Consider the following 16,238-nt stretch of genomic DNA (forward strand, 5'->3'; position numbering starts at 1 on the left):
CGGATCCCTGGTCGGGCTTGTTTCGGGCGTATGGCCCTCGGGTGAGGAGAAACCCTCGAACGTGCTGTCTGACAAAGTGGGCGTGAAAAGCCAATCATCAAAATACTCCTCGGGTATGGGCTTGTGCGGAAAAAGTGCATGGAACTCCTCCTTCAACAGGGGTTCGTCCAACGCGTAACCCGGCACCCAGCTATTGGCAGAGGCCGGAGTGCCTTCCCTGGCTAGAAAATATTCAACTCCCTCCTCCCCCCATCTCGAGTCCAGTATCTCTGTGACCTCGTTAAGAGGTTCTGGTCTTGGCGATTCCCCCCCCTCAGGCGCCCTCCTACGTGGCTCTGGGAGTGCTCCTGACTCTTGAAACCTGTGTGGGGTTTTGTAGGGAGTGAGCACCGACCTATGAAAGACCGGGTGCACCCTGGAACCCTCCGGAAGGGCTAGACGAAAAGCCACCGGATTGATCTTAGCCTCAACTTGATATGGCCCTAGCTGCCTGTGTCCTAACTTCTTCTTGGCCAATGACCTGGCCGGCATCGCGTGGGCTGCTAACCACACCCAGTCCCCAATCTGGATGTCCTCTCCCGCCCTCCTGTGCTTATCGGCCTGCACCTTATACGCCTGTTTTGCCAGCTCCAAATGTCTCCGCAGCTCCTCGTGCACCTCTTGCAACTCCGCTGCAAACTGGTCGGCATCTTGAGGCCCCCCCCCCTCCTGGTGCCGCAAATCTCGGGAAGGTTCTGGGATGACGGCCATTGTTCGCGAAGAAAGGCGTCACCCCGGTGGATGCGTGTTTCGTGTTGTTGTAGGCGAATTCAGCCATCGGCAGATAGTCCACCCACGCCGCAGGTCGCTGGTTGGCGTAGCACCGCAGGTACTGCTGCATGATCGCGTTGACCCTCTCCGCTTGACCGTTGGTTTGTGGATGTCTCGCCGATGTCAGGTTGATTTTGACGTGCAAGATGCCCAGAAGCTTTCGCCAGAAAGTGGAAACAAACTGGCGCCCCCTGTCGGACAAGACGGACTGCGGAAGTCCATGCACTCTGAAGACGTGATCGATGAAGAGCTTTGCGGTCTGTTCTGCCGTCGCCACCTTGGCACAAGGGATGAAATGCGCCATCTTGGTGAACAAGTCCACCACCACTAACACCGCCGTCTTACCTCTGGAGCTGGGCAGGTCCGTAACAAAGTCCAACGCTACCCTCTCCCACGGTTGCTGCGGTGTCTCCAGCGGTTCTAGCAATCCCGCCTGCTTCTGGTGCACTGGTTTGGACCTCTGGCAGATATCACACCTGGCGACGTAGTCCGCCACCTCTCCTCTCATCTGGGGCCACCAAAAGTCTCTAGCCACCAACTCCATCGTCTTCTCTTTGCCGAAATGGCCTGCACTAGGGGCGTCATGCAATTGTTGCAGAACCTTGGCTCGAAGATCGTCGGTGGGCACGTAAAGGGCACCCTTACGAGTCAAAAGTCCATCTTGCAATTGGAACTCATCGTTGTCTCGCGACCCTCCGCGTAGCTCCTCCATCTTGGACTGTGCAAACTGATCCCTTTGCAACGCGCGTCGCACCGCGTCCAGGTCGACTGCGATGGTAGCGCACGTCCACGCCTGCGGTGCGAAAATGTGCTTTGCTGCGATTGGAGCTGCTTCCTCCAAGTATTGCGGCTTTCGGGACAGCGCGTCTGCAATAACATTGGAGTCTCCTGGGATGTATTCTATTTTGAAGTCGAAATCCGCAAAGAACTCCGCCCAGCGCATGTGTCGCTGGGTCTGTAACTTAGCCGTCCGCCAATACTCTAAGTTCTTGTGATCCGTGCGGACTTGCACCGTGTGCTTGGCTCCTATTAAGAAGTGTCGCCACGCTTTGAAAGCTGCATGAATGGCCAACAACTCCCTGTCCCATATGGTATAATTGCGCTCCGTCTTGCTGAGCTTCCGGGAGTAGAACGCACCCGGTCTCCAGTTGCCTTGTGAATCCTCTTGCAAAAGAACGGCCCCAACCGCTCTGTCTGACGCATCGGTCTCTACCCGCATGGGTCTGCCGGGATTCACGTGGAGCAGCTGCTCTTCGGAGGCGAAAAGACCTTTAAGCGTCCGGAAGGACCGCTCCGCTTGTTCGGTCCAGACGAACTTCTTCTTCTTGGAACTGAGGGTGTCAGTGATAGCCGCCGTCGCGTTCGCAAAACCTTTAATAAACTTGCGGTAAAAATTGGCAAAGCCGATGAACCTCTGGACCTCTTTCCGATTTCGAGGGCTTTTCCAGTCCAACAGCGCTTGAACCTTAGCCCTGTCCATGGCCAGTCCCTCGTCGGACAACTTGTAGCCAAGGAAATCAACCTCTCTGACATCAAACTGGCATTTTTCCAACTTGGCGTACAGCCTGTGGTCCTTCAGCCTCTGCAGGACCTCCCTCACGTCCTTATCGTGATCCTCCGGCGATTCCGAGAAAATCAGGATATCGTCGAGAAAGCAGACACACTTCTTGTAGAGGAGACCTGCTAGCACGTGGTGCATAAATGCTTGAAAAACGTGGCTGCCATTTTGGAGACCGAAAGGCATGACTCTGTATTCGTATGTGCCCAGAGGGGTGAACATGGCGGTCTTCCACTCATCTCCTTTCCGGATGCGGATGAGATTGTAAGCTCCACGTAGGTCCAGCTTGGTGAAAATCTTGCCCCTCCTGACGGTCGCTAAAAGGTCGTCAATCTTGGGCATGGGGAAAGCTTTGGGCTTAGTCAAGCTGTTTATGAACCTGTAATCCACTATAAGCCTTTTTTGGGGCGTGTTTTTCTTCTTCACAAAGAACACAGGGCTGCCACCCGCTGCTTTAGATTCCTGGATGAAACCTCGCTTGAGGTTATGGTCTATGAACTCCCGAAGCTCTTGCATCTCGTCTTCCGACATGGAGTACAGCTTGGCAGCAGGCAGTTGCGCCCCTGGCACTAAATCAATCGCGCAGTCGTAAGGTCTGTGAGGCGGCAACTTGTCAGCTTCCTTCTCACAGAAAACCTCCAAGAAGTCCTGGTACTTGTGAGGCACTGTTTGCACCATACCCAGATGCAACTGCTGCTCGGCTTCTCCTCCCTGATCGGTCTGAAAGCAATGCTGAGCACAATACGATGAACAAAAGGTGATCTGCCGCTGGTACCACGCAACCGCGGGACTGTGCCTCTCCAGCCAACTCATGCCTAACACGATGGGTGTGTCCGATAAGTGGGTGACATTGAAACTAATAAGTTCTCGATGGTTGCCAATCTGCATCATCATGGGAGGGGTTTGCTGCACCACTTGCCCCCCCAGCAACTTCCTGCCGTCTACCGTGACCACGTTTAGAGGCGTCGTTGCAGGCAGGAGCGCCATGTTGTGCTGCTTAACGAACTGCAGTCCCACGAAGTCGGCGTTGCTTCCCGAATCGATCGTTATTGGAACCTCGAGGAGTCTCCCATCAGGCAACTGGAGTGTTGCTGTGAGCAGAACTGCCGGTCTGGGAGGCAAAGGGTCCACGCTCTGCAGTGATGCTGGGGGCTTGTCTACAGATCCGCCTGGCTGAGCCCCAGTAGCTCTGCTTCCAGCCAGGCACTGTCGTTTCCCTGAAGCTGCTCCCCTGGTTGCACCTCTGCTGTTACAGTTGCCAGTGCTGCAGTGTGCTTCTGGAGCCTCTGGGGGCACTCTTTCGCCATATGGTGCGCACTGTCACAGATGTAACACTTCCTGGTTCCTCTAGGAGGCTTCGCTTTGGCTGCACCAGGGACAGGGCTCTGGGATGGCTTCTGAGCCCTAGCACCACCAATCTCCATTGGCTCCTCGCTGTCCTTCCCCATTGGCGAGGGGTGCGCACGGCTGAAATCCCTGTGCACAAAAGGGAGAGTCCTCGCTTGCGCACGCGCTTGGGGCCCGTCCTCCTCGTGCCACGGACGTCCCTCATGTCGAATTCCAATAGCTAAAGCCCGTTGCACCACGTCTTCTAGGGTCTGGGGTCTGTCCCCCCTAGCGATCTCATCCTTGATGGGGGGGCTCAATCCCTCCCAAAAAAGATCTCTGACCGGCTTACTGTCCTTTGGCCAATCTAAGGCGGTGAGCAATGCAAAAAATTTAGAGTGGTATTGGCGCACAGTCGCTTTCCCCTGCCTCAGCCCGTGCATTTGACGGCGCGCAATGTCCACATCCACAGAGGATTGAAAACAAGAATCCATCGCTTTGATGAACGCAGTTGAATTGCGACGGGCCGGTCCATCTTCGCGCCACAGATTGCGTAGCCAAGCCCTGGCCTCCCCATGCAGGTGCGAAACAATGAACCCCACTTTCTCCTCCTCATCTTTAAAATCGTGACGGAGTAAATGCAGTGCATATACGACGTCCGCTCTGAAATTGGGATAGTCTTGCAAGTTGCCATTAAAATGCGGAACCAGGGCACCCCCCCTCCGTCCAAGCGCAATGCCCTCCGCTCTGGAACCTGGGGCCCCCGCCCTGTCCGCGTGTTCCCACCTTGCCTGCAAATCCTGGCACGTCTTCTCCAAGTCGTCATTCTTCTTCTGCGAAGCAATGACTGCCGATGTGAGAGCGGTAACCTGATCCCGCAGTGCAACCAGCTGCTCCTCAGCGCTCATGGCTGCTCCCGTTCGTGAGCTTCGCAAAAAAAATTTTTTGCTTTCTGAGAGGGGACTTACTGTCACGGCCACCCAGGACGGGTCCCAGCTCACAAGAGACCTCACTCCGTTGCAGTTTATTTACAGGAAAAGTTTATTGAAGATTTCTGCTTCTCGTACAGTTCAGCATCGTGGCCGTACGTCTGTCACGTTAGACCGCTGAAGTCCCCTCTGACTCCTCCCCTCTTCCACACCAACTTAATAGCCTGGCTCTAGACCACCTCTTCCTCTCCTTTCTTTTCCGCAGGGTCTTCCTGCCCCCCTGGGTTCCCTCTCTCCGTGACTCGCCTGAGGCTGAATCCTCTGCCGCCTCTTCCCCCCTCCTTCTGGCTTTAGGGCCGGGCTCCTCCCCTGAGCTCTCTCCACTTCCGCGCGCCTCTACGTTTGAACTTGGCGCGCGTACGTTGCTGCTGACCCTTCTTTCGACCGCTACACCACCCCTTGTTCTGCTCTCCACCCTTTCCGGCTGAACACCTTGCTCCAACCCCCTTTCTCTGTTCTCTCCTAATCCTGCTCCCTCCGAGAGGCTGACGACTCCACCCCCTTTACTCCGTTCCGGCTGAGACGCCTCTTGCTGCGTCTGTCTTCCACTGGGCTCCTCTCCGCTTCTCCCTTCTCCTCCCTTTTGCTTGATTGAGGTAACCCCCTTTTGAGAATCCTCTGACTCGCTGCTCAGACTCGTGGATTCCCTCAGAATTCCGTCATCTTCTTCCTCATCCTTCTGCCCCTCCTCCCACTCGCTCTCCGTCTCCTCTGTCATCTCCTCCTCTCTCCCAGAAACCCTGACAATACTATTGGAGTGGGACACAAAGGATGAGGAGATCAAAGAAGTCATGGTTAAATGGGCCATAGATTTAGGACATAGCATAGCCTATGAGCAGTGGTCAAAACTGTGGGAGAAGGGAATAAAATTTACGGCGTGTGCCGCAATCAGGGAAAACATAGAAAAGATGATTCACAGATGGTATTTAACACCAGAAAAACTGAACAGGATATATAAGATTGGCAGCGGGGTCTGCTGGAGGTGTAAAGTAAAGGAGGGTAATTTCATGCATATGTGGTGGGCCTGCGAGGAAATTAAAAAATTCTGGGATACTATATACAACGAGTTAAAAAAAATATTAAAATACACATTTCCAAAAAGACCAGAGGCCTTTCTATTAGGCATCATAGGAGAGGAGATTAAGAAAGAAGACGTAGTTTTGTTCCAGTACTCAACAGCAGCGGCCAGACTGCTAATTGCTCAAAAATGGAAAAGGACGAGCACCCCAACGATGATGGAATGGCAAAATAAACTATATGACTTCTTTGAATTGGCAAATATGATGCAGAAAATCAGAAACCAAAAGAATACAAAGTTAAGGGACGATTGGGCTAAATTTATGGTATATATAGAAAGAAATTATGAAAACATACCAACTATAGTAGGTCTATTATAAAACTTTCGATGTTTCAAGTTATTAAACAACAACAGCTGTAAAAATGGAATTTTGTAAAAATTAGGAATCCGGAATCAAGAGGGATGGAAGTCGAACTGTAAATGTAATGTGCTATGTTGTCTTGTTTTCTCTCTACTTTTTTTCTCTTTTTTACTTTTTCCTTTTTCTCTTTTTTTCACATCTATTTACTTTTGTTATGTGTATGCATTAAACGAAACTTAATAAAAAGAACTTAAAAAAAAAAAAAAGAAGTGGCAGAAAGACATTTCTAGATTTGTCTGGCAGGGCAAGAAGCCCAGAATAAAATTTAAAATACTAACTGACGCAAAGGAAAGAGGTGGATTTGCCCTGCCAGACCTTAAACTTTACTATGAATCAGCAGCGTTCTGCTGGTTGAGAGATTGGCTGCTTCTTGAGAACACAGACATTTTGGACTTAGAAGGTTTCAACAATGTTTTTGGGTGGCATGCATATTTGTGGTACGACAAGGTTAAAGCACATAAAGCATTTAAAAACCATATTGTCAGGAAAGCATTGTTTAATGTCTGGATAAGATACAAAGACTTACTGGAAAATAAAACCCCAAGGTGGTTGTCACCAATGGAAGCAAAGGCTCAGAAAAAACTCAATATGGAGGCCAAATGGCCGCAATATTGGAAAATATTGGAACAAGAAGGAGACAAATTGAAATTGCAGAGTTTTGAGAAATTAAAAGATAAAGTGCGAGACTGGCTTCATTGTTACCAAATAAGAGAGGCCTATAATTTGGACAAAAAAATTGGCTTCCAGGTGGAAAAATCAAAATTGGAAACAGAACTGTTAGATCCCAAAACTAAGATACTTTCAAGAATGTATAACTTGCTGTTAAAATGGAATACGCAGGATGAAATGGTTAAATCTGCTATGATTAAATGGGCACAAGACATTGGTCATAACATTATATTTGCTGACTGGGAACAATTGTGGACCACCGGTATGAAATTTATGGCATGGCATGTAATGCATTGAGAGAGAATATTATGAAAATGATATACAGGTGGTACATGACACCAGTCAAGCTTGCAAAAATATATCATTTGCCCGACAATAAATGTTGGAAATGTAAAGAAAATGAAGGTACATTCTTTCACCTTTGGTGGACGTGCCCAAAGATTAAGGCCTTCTGGGAGATGATCTATAATGAAATAAAAAAGGTATTTAAATATACCTTCCTGAAGAAACCAGAGGCCTTCCTCCTGGGCATAGTCGGCCAATTGGTGCCAAAGAAGGATAGAGCTTTTTTCATGTATGCAACAACAGCAGCAAGAATACTTATTGCAAAGTATTGGAAGACACAAGATTTACCCACCCTGGAAGAGTGGCAGATGAAGGTGATGGACTATATGGAATTGGCGGAAATGACTGGCAGAATCCGAGACCTGGGAGAAGAGTTGGTGGAAGAAGACTGGAAGAAATTTAAAGACTATTTGCAGAAACACTGTAAAATTAACGAATGTTAAAATGATGTTGGATTGAAAATAAGTGGCATTAGCAACAAAGTTATTAAGAATATGCAAAAATGAATTGATAATGGTTGGAAATAAAGAGTTATAATATGTTAAGATATAGAGATAAGACAATGAATGAGGGTAAGGATTTGCTGATTTGATTATGTAAAGGGGATACAAAAAGGGGAGGTGAGAGGAGGTCAAGGAAACAACCAAATGAGTTTAAAGTTATAAAAAACAGATTTGTTTTTATTTTTTTCTTATTTTCTTTTTGTCTTTTGTCTTTTACATGTTGTATTTTTATTTTTATTTTTTCATGTATTTTTGTACTTATGTTTTTGTAAAACTTTAATAAATATTTCTTTAAAAAAGAGAAAAGACTCTGATGTTGGGAAAGATGGAGGGCACAAGGAGAAGGGGACGACAGAGGACGAGATGGTGGGACAGTGTTCTCGAAGCTACCAGCATGAGTTTGACCAAACTGCGGGAGGCAGTGGAAGACAGGAGGGCCTGGCGTGCTCTGGTCCACGGGGTCATGAAGAGTCAGACACGACTAAACAACTAAACAACAACAAATGCTGCCTACCCTGAGCTACACACAGGCAGGAAAGTTACAGAAACGTGACTCAATTTGCTTCTCCAGATAGCGGAGACCAGCAAGTTACATCAGCCAAGGCTCTCTCCCTCCAAGCCCTCGAAACGCACTCGTGTTTCATGATTGTCAGCTGCGGCAGACCCTGGTCAGGGGGCAGGAAGCTCATCTGGGCACAGATATCCTTGTAATCCTGGTTTCGGCGCTCAAAGTCTTCCACGTGGGCAGCAAGGTGGGAATTGACCATGCAAAAGCTGGTATTGTTGCAGACAAGCCTCACGGCCACACACTCCTTGTTACCCTGCAGGGGCGGAGCAAAGATGGCTGTTAGTGAGCAAGCAGGAAAGAGGGGAAACTGGTTGGCAGAGATTAGAAAAACAGACAGACAGACAGAAAGATCGACGTAGGGAATTCCGCTGTCAGGGTCTACTCCCCATCTTCCCCATGATGCCTGTGGCCACTGTCTCCCTCATCACTTCCTTGATGCGGCTGAGCTGGTCCTTCCTGACAAAGATGAGCACCAGCTGCACCTAGAAGATGCAAGGTACTGGGATGTCTACCAGCTCTGTTCATTGCTTGCTGTCCTGGGCCGGCTGGATGCAGATAGGAGTGGCAGGTGGCACCAACTGGGGATCCCCCAAGGGAAGAAGGCTCAGAGCCAGGGAACTGGTGGGGGGTCGTCCGAGGGAGAAGAGGGAGCAGACTGTGAGCAAGAGGAGGTGTTGGAAACTGAAGAGGCAGGAGGGCAGGAAGATTCTGTGGCAAACAGCAGCCCAGAATCCGAGGCAGAAGTGGAGGCTGGAGGCGGGGGTCAAGAGGCAGAGATCAGGCAGGCTGCTGAAGAAGCCAGGGGGTCTCCCCATCCTGCTGCGATCAGCTCCCCTCCCTGCTGGTCTCCCAGAACACAGAGAAATTAAGAGGAGGGAGCAAAGACAGGCAAGGTGTCAGAGTCTCAGGATGCTTGGGAAGGACCAGGGGGAGGAGGAGACTTCAGAGAGTGGTGGGAGGGTAGCAACCTTCAGCCTTCACAACTACCTCACTGGGGCAAGACCTGTTGGGAAAGGTTTCTGTGATCACGAGGCCTGCACGGTTTGGGTTTCTTTGAATAAAGAATGTTGGCTTCTTTTGAATAAAACTCCACTGACACCAGGTGTTTTTTTCTTGCTGACCTCCTCCTCCTCCTCCTCCTCACTCCAGCTCCTGACAGCTGTCTGGCTGCTGAAGAAATGGGTGGGGTTGGACTTACTTTCTTGTACTTGGATTTGGAACGCAAAGCCTTTTCCACAGCTGTCAGCCACTCTTGCTCCTTTGTCGAGTCCAAGTAGAAGAAAGCCTCTGTGCTCAGGTCCAGCTCCTGGAACCGAATGCCCAAGTGCCAAAGAGAAGGATGTGGAAGTGCAGGAATAGGACTCCAATCGGAACAGACGTGCTGGTCAAATATGCAAAGACAACAGGAGTGTGCAAGGGCAGGCAAGATCAGGACCAAGAACAAACAAGTAATACCATCCACTTCTTCCTCAGCTTAGCTATTCGGGGCCCCAAAGGAGCTTTGCTAATGAAAGGAAAAAAAGCTTTTTCCTTGTATTTTTTAAGCTGTGTCAGCCAGCCTGATATCTAAGCACTATCCCAGTAGCCACAGGCAACCAGAAATTCTTTGAAGGCAAGTGAGTTGGTTGATCTCTCCATTCTTCCTTCACCTGGCAACCTGGTTTCCAGGCTGGCTTTCCGGGAGCAGAAAACCACCTCTCAGATCTGTTGTGCCAAGCTTGTTTGCTAGAAGATTACCCCGTAACACCCTTGTCCTCTTTGCAAACCTCCTAAAAGGCTAGCCTTCTGTGTTTCCATGCTGGCCATGAAGGAATGGGCATTCCCGACTCTGAAAACAGCACAGAAATACAGCCTGTCTAGTAAAGGGGTAAAAAGAGCAAGCTAAACAGCCTCTGTAAAACAGTAGCATCTGAAGCTGCTAACCACATACTGATAAACATATCATAAAAGGAGACATGAAAAACAAATGGCCACTGGGTACTACTAACAGTGGGACACGGGTGGCGCTGTGGGTTAAATCGATCTGCCGTGACACCTGATTACTTTATGATCGTCAATCAGCAGTTTATAACGGGTCCGGCACACTTCTTCAAAGCTGCGCCACTGTTGCTCCCTTCAGGTCACGGCTTGGCAGAGTAGAACACAGCGATGTAAAGCAGTCTTTCTTCCTTCAGGCAAGCATACACAGACAGCTCCGTCTAATTACAGCTCTTTATTGAAACATTTCATCAACAGAAACCATCACTGCTTGCGGCCATATCCAAAGGCACGTCTTTCTCTCTCAGATACACAGAGAGAACTGAAAGTACAGGGAAAAACTCCTCCTCCTTAGCTTCTAAAAGCTTCTGTCTCCTCCCGGCTTACGTCTGACGTCGGAATGTGACGCACACTCAGAACAACTTAACCATTTAAGTTCTGAACACTCACACCCCCCCTAGCGTTGGATTCCGACTGCACCTGTGGAACATCCTCAGCAAAACTCTGTGAGATCAATGCCTTCCCCAATGCCTTGCGCCCTCTCTTGGCGTCCCTGTTAGGCAACTGTGGAACCACCTCACAACTCTCAGAATCGCACTGTGCGAAACTTACCCACGCACCTGTGGCCTGGTACCTCTCTGGTGGAATACCCTTTGTTGTGCGACTGGACCTCCTAGGCACAAACTCAGGTGTTCCCTCTGACTCACTTTGATCAGCAGGTGTGTCCTCTGCATCATGGGATTCTCCTTCTGACTTAAAGCGTCTTCGAATCCTCTCCATCACACTCACTGGAGAACTAGGCTCACTCTTGGGCACTCTCTTAACAACTTGTGGAGATGCCACATCCTGCTCTTGACCCTGGTCAGTGACCTGGTCGTCATCAGCAGCCTCAGCCTCTTCTTCCACCTCATCAGAACTGTCTTCTGGATCAGAGAGACAATCTGAGAGAAGATCACGCTGGACAAACATTTTTGGCTTCTCACTCTGCTCTAAGAACTCAGCGTGTTTACTGATCAGCACCTTACTCTGATCACCTGAAGGGTAAGCAAACCGCCATGCACGGGCTTCTGGCTCATACCCACAGAAGATCATTTTCTGGAATTTGGCTCCATCTGGCCCTCGCAAAGCCTCAGGCGCAGAGACAATCGCAGGAGACTCAAACTTGCGCAGAAAGTGAACCTGGGGTTTGCGGCCATTCAACAGAGAAAACGGAGTGTCACCTACCAGCGAATTGTAGGTCCTATGCCAGGTGAAGCATGCAGCTCTAGCCGCCTCCAGCCAAAACTGTGGAGGTAACTCAGACTCTGTAAGCATCACCTGTGCTGCCTGAACCAGAGCTCCACTCCTCAGCTCTGCCACCCCCCTCTGATTGGGTGAAGTAACTGTGTGACGTATCCCTTTCTCGTGAAAGAACTTCTGCAAAGCAGAACCAGTGTACCTAGCATTTCTGTCACTGATGATCGCTTGCACTCTGGTGGAGAACCTTAGTTCTACTCCCTCAATCCAGCTCTTGATCAGCTGTGCTGCATCCTCCTTGGATCTGAGACCATGAGTCCAGGAATTCTGCGAAAAATCATCCACAAAAGTCAGCAGATACCTGCCCCCCCCCCCAGACTCTGTTCCCTGACAGAATTGGACAGATCTATGTGAACCAGCTCAAAAGGTTTGGTGGTAACCCGTTCCACCTTTGGGTAACTGCACCCTCTCACCTTTGCTTGCTTGCAAGTGTCACAATTAATGGCACTTCCACAATTTTGAATCCTACACCCCTTGGCAACCTCGGGCAGAGTCTGCAAGTCCTCTACCGACCCATGAATTGTTCTCTGATGCCATACGCATGCACATGAGGCATCATGAGCGGGAACTGTAGTACGCTGGTTGGGAACTGTAGCACGTGACGCTTGTGCTTTCTCAACCTTCCCCTCACCCCCAAGAGACGTTTTAAGAACGAAAAGATCATTCTGTCCCCGTTTCACTTCAACAAGTCGTCTTCCTTGTCTGGAGATTGTGCAGGAATCCCCCTGGAAACAAACCTGAAAACCCTTTTTTAACAAATAAGGCACAGATAACAAACAGTGATGAACCCCTGGAACAACACAAAAATCCACCGTTTCCTGCAAAACAGAAAGATATACATTAGTACACTTATCAATTTTGGATCTCTGTCCATTTGCGAACTTTACAGTCTGTCCCTTTGAAACTGCCGTGCAATTCCACATCTCGACTGCAGGGGTCTCTGGAACCATGTTGCGGTTAGCTGCAGAGTCAATAACAAGGCTGAGCTCGAAATTTTCCACTCGGCCGTCTTCGAACAATGCCATGCTTGCAGAAACTTGATAAGACTCTTCCTGCTGCTTCCCCTGGCCACCTGCACGCTTGCCTGCCTTACCAGGCCTGTTGCCATGGAAACCCGTCTGGTTCCCATGAGAAGTGTCCTTGACAACATCCTGCCTCGGCTCTGTGCTCCGGTGGGGGCAACTGCCACGCAGATGTTGAACTCCTGTGGAAAAACACTGCCCGGGGCTCCTGCCAGCTGGCCTGGCCTTCCTCCTTCTGGAACGGCGCCTCCCACCAGCCTGGCCCCCCCTGAAGCTGCTCTTCGCTTCAGCACAAGTGAAAAGTCCTTTAAACTTGCCTTTGGAACTCTTCGCCCCCCCGATCTGCTCACTAGCGCTCCTAGAGGCCAATCCATCGGGCACAGGGCCTGCCAGTCCAGCCTCCCCAGGATCCAGTCCATCACACAGACGTGTAGAAGCATTACAACAGCTCCCCAATACTGTCCCAGCCCCCATTGGGCTTTCTGGGCATCCTTCAGCCTCTCCTGGGCTTCCTCCAGCCCTCTCTGGCCTGGCTCCTGCTGAGCTTTCACACACACTCCTCAGCGCCTGCCAGGCGGCATGGGCCGATTCAACGCCCTCAAGATGAGGCTTCAGCGATTCATCAACGCATGCTCTGAGCATATCCAGCTCAAGTTGTATTCTCTGCTGGCTATCTTCAGCCCACACAGCCCCACAGCTTGCAACGCCTGTTCCAGCTGCTGGCCAGCTAAGGGGTGATTCTTTTGGCTCCCACTGGTTTGCTTCCCAAAGCCCTTTGACCAAGAACCATCCCCTTATTCTTCTGCTCCATATTGCCCAACTCTTTAGAGTTAGAGGCTCCAACGGTATATCCTGGCTTTTGGCCATCTTCTCCCGTTCTCCCAAGGTGCCCATTAAGCTGTACTCACTCAGTGCTCAGTGCTCAGTACCAGCTCCTCCGGCTCTCCCTTGCTTGGAGTAACGATTCTTCCAGCTGCTTCTCAGCTTCCAGCTCTCAGCTGCTTTTAGCTTCAGCCAGCTCTCTGTATCAGCAGCTCCTTGCCTCTGAAGCAGGCAAATACTCATCTGCTCTCCGGCATCCAGTCAGCTCCCGTTCAGCTCCTCAGCCTCAGAACGCTGACTTCAAAGACATTCCTGGAGCTCACACCGACTGCTTTACGAGCGTTGGCTGACCTTCCATAACCTCTTGGAAATCGATCTGCCGTGACACCTGATTACTTTATGATCGTCAATCAGCAGTTTATAACGGGTCCGGCACACTTCTTCAAAGCTGCGCCACTGTTGCTCCCTTCAGGTCACGGCTTGGCAGAGTAGAACACAGCGATGTAAAGCAGTCTTTCTTCCTTCAGGCAAGCATACACAGACAGCTCCGTCTATTTACAGCTCTTTATTGAAACATTTCATCAACAGAAACCATCACTGCTTGCGGCCATATCCAAAGGCACGTCTTTCTCTCTCAGATACACAGAGAGAACTGAAAGTACAGGGAAAAACTCCTCCTTCTTAGCTTCTAAAAGCTTCTGTCTCCTCCCGGCTTACGTCTGACGTCGGAATGTGATGCACACTCAGAACAACTTAACCATTTAAGTTCTGAACACTCACACCTAGCACTTGCAGATCAGAAGGCCGGCGGTTCGAATCTCCGTGACGGGGTGAGCTCCCGTTGCTCGGTCCCTGCTCCTGCCAACCTAGCAGTTCAAAAGCACGTCCAAGTGCAAGTAGATCAATAGGTGCCGCTCCGGCGGGAAGGTAAACGGCATTTCTGTGTGCTGCTCTGGTTCACCAGAAGCGGCTTAGTCCTGCTGGCCACATGACCCGGAAGCTGCACACCAGCTCCCTCGGCCAGTAAAGCGAGATGAGCGCCGCAACCCCAGAGTCGGTCACGACTGGACCTAATGGTCAGGGGTCCCTTTAACTTTACCTTACTACTAACAGTACGAGGAAATAACCAAAGCAAAAACTCAAAAACTTTGTTTGAAGTAGTAAGCTTAGCATTATAAGGATGACCCACACCAAGTGTTGGGGGGGGTGTCACACCTCCCTTTCCTCCAGCACAGCTTTTAGGAGGAGTTCCAAAGGTTTTGCTTCAGTTTTGGATTAACTGCATCTTGTCACAATGTCTGAAGCTGCACAAACCGCTTCATTTGAACCATGGCTCATTGAAACAAGCCCATTTCCAATCGTGGGTTTACAAAGCTGGTCAAATGAACCACCTTAGGATCTGGACACACCAAACTGTGGTTAATTTAAAATCCAAGTGGAAGCTTCCCAATAGGCTTGGGGTGGGGGAGAGGTGTGCAAACCTGGAGGAGAGGCTGCCGTCCTGCTCATAATATGAAGCCACGGTTCAGTATGTGGCACCAAGGGAAATTGCCCACCACAACTAATACTTTCAATTACCCACCCATGTGGCCTGAGTGAACAGGACAGACTTTGCCTGGCACCCAACAATAAAGCTGTCATGTAGATGTCGCTTTCTCCAGCCCCAACTCTGATACAGGTTATAATAATAATAATAATAATAATAATAATAATAATAATAATAATAATAATTTATTATTTATACCCCGCCCATCTGGCTGAGTTTCCCCAGCCACTCTGGGCGGCTCCCAATCAGTGTTAAAAACAGTACAGCATTACATATTAAAAACTTCCCTGAACAGGGCTGCCTTAAGATGTCTTCTGAACATCAGGTAATTCTTTATCTCTTTGACATCTGATGGGAGGGCGTTCCACAGGGCGGGCGCCATTACCGAGAAGGCCCTCTGTCTGGTTCCCTGTAGCCTCACTTCTCGCAATGAGGGAACCGCCAGAAGGCCCTCGGCGCTGGATCTCAGTGTCCGGGCTGAACGATGGGGGTGGAGACGCTCCTTCAGGTATACAGGACCGAGGCCGTTTAGGGCTTTAAAGGTCAGCACCAACACTTTGAATCGTGCTCGGAAACGTACTGGGAGCCAATGCAGATCTCTCAGAACCGGTGTTATGTGGTCCCGGTGGCCACTCCCAGTCACCAGTCTAGCTGCCGCATTCTGGATTAATTGCAGTTTCCGGGTCACATTCAAAGGTAGCCCCACGTAGAGCGCGTTGCAGTAGTCCAAGCGTGAGATAACTAGAGCATGCACCACTCTGGCGAGACAGTCCGCGGGGAGGTAGGGTCTTAGCCTGCGTACCAGTTGGAGCTGGTAGACAGCTGCCCTGGACACAGAGTTAATCTGCGCCTCCATGGACAGCTGTGAGTCCAAAATGACTCCCAGGCTGCGCACCTGGTCCTTCAGGGGCACAGTTACCCCATTCAGGACCAGGGAATCCTCCACACCTGCCCGCCTCCTGTCCCCCAAAAACAGTACTTCTGTCTTGTCAGGATTCAACCTCAATCTGTTAGCCGCCATCCAACCTCCAACCGCCTCCAGGCACTCACACAGGACCTTCACCGCCTTCACTGGTTCTGATTTAAAGGAGAGGTAGAGCTGGGTGTCATCTGCATACTGATGAACACCCAGTCCAAACCCCCTGATGATCTCTCCCAGAGGCTTCATATAAATATTAAAAAGCATGGGGGAGAGGACAGAACCCTGAGGCACCCCACAAGTGAGAGCCCAGGGGTCTGAACACTCATCCCCCACCACCACTTTCTGAACACGGCCCAGGAGGAAGGAGCGGAACCACTGTATGACAGTGCCCCCAGCTCCCAGCCCCTCTAGACGGTCCAGAAGGATGTTATGGTCGATGGTGTCAA

The 16,238-nt window shown here is 50.2% G+C and overlaps 1 protein-coding gene across 1 annotated transcript in view; it reads right to left on the minus strand.

Moving 5' to 3' along the window:
* Positions 1-16,238, minus strand: part of LOC309361246 (inositol polyphosphate 5-phosphatase OCRL-like) — a gene marked incomplete at both ends in the record, with an annotated part of 38,549 nt that overhangs the window by 16,324 nt on the left and 5,987 nt on the right. The window contains 3 exon segments of the mRNA XM_081896160.1: positions 8,233-8,483; positions 8,590-8,689; positions 9,406-9,588. Coding sequence (XP_081752286.1) covers positions 8,233-8,483; positions 8,590-8,689; positions 9,406-9,588 — 534 coding nt within the window.

Source organism: Podarcis melisellensis (assembly GCF_964234715.1).
Source record: "Podarcis melisellensis genome assembly, chromosome: W".
NCBI classification, from domain to species: Eukaryota; Metazoa; Chordata; class Lepidosauria; order Squamata; family Lacertidae; genus Podarcis; species Podarcis melisellensis.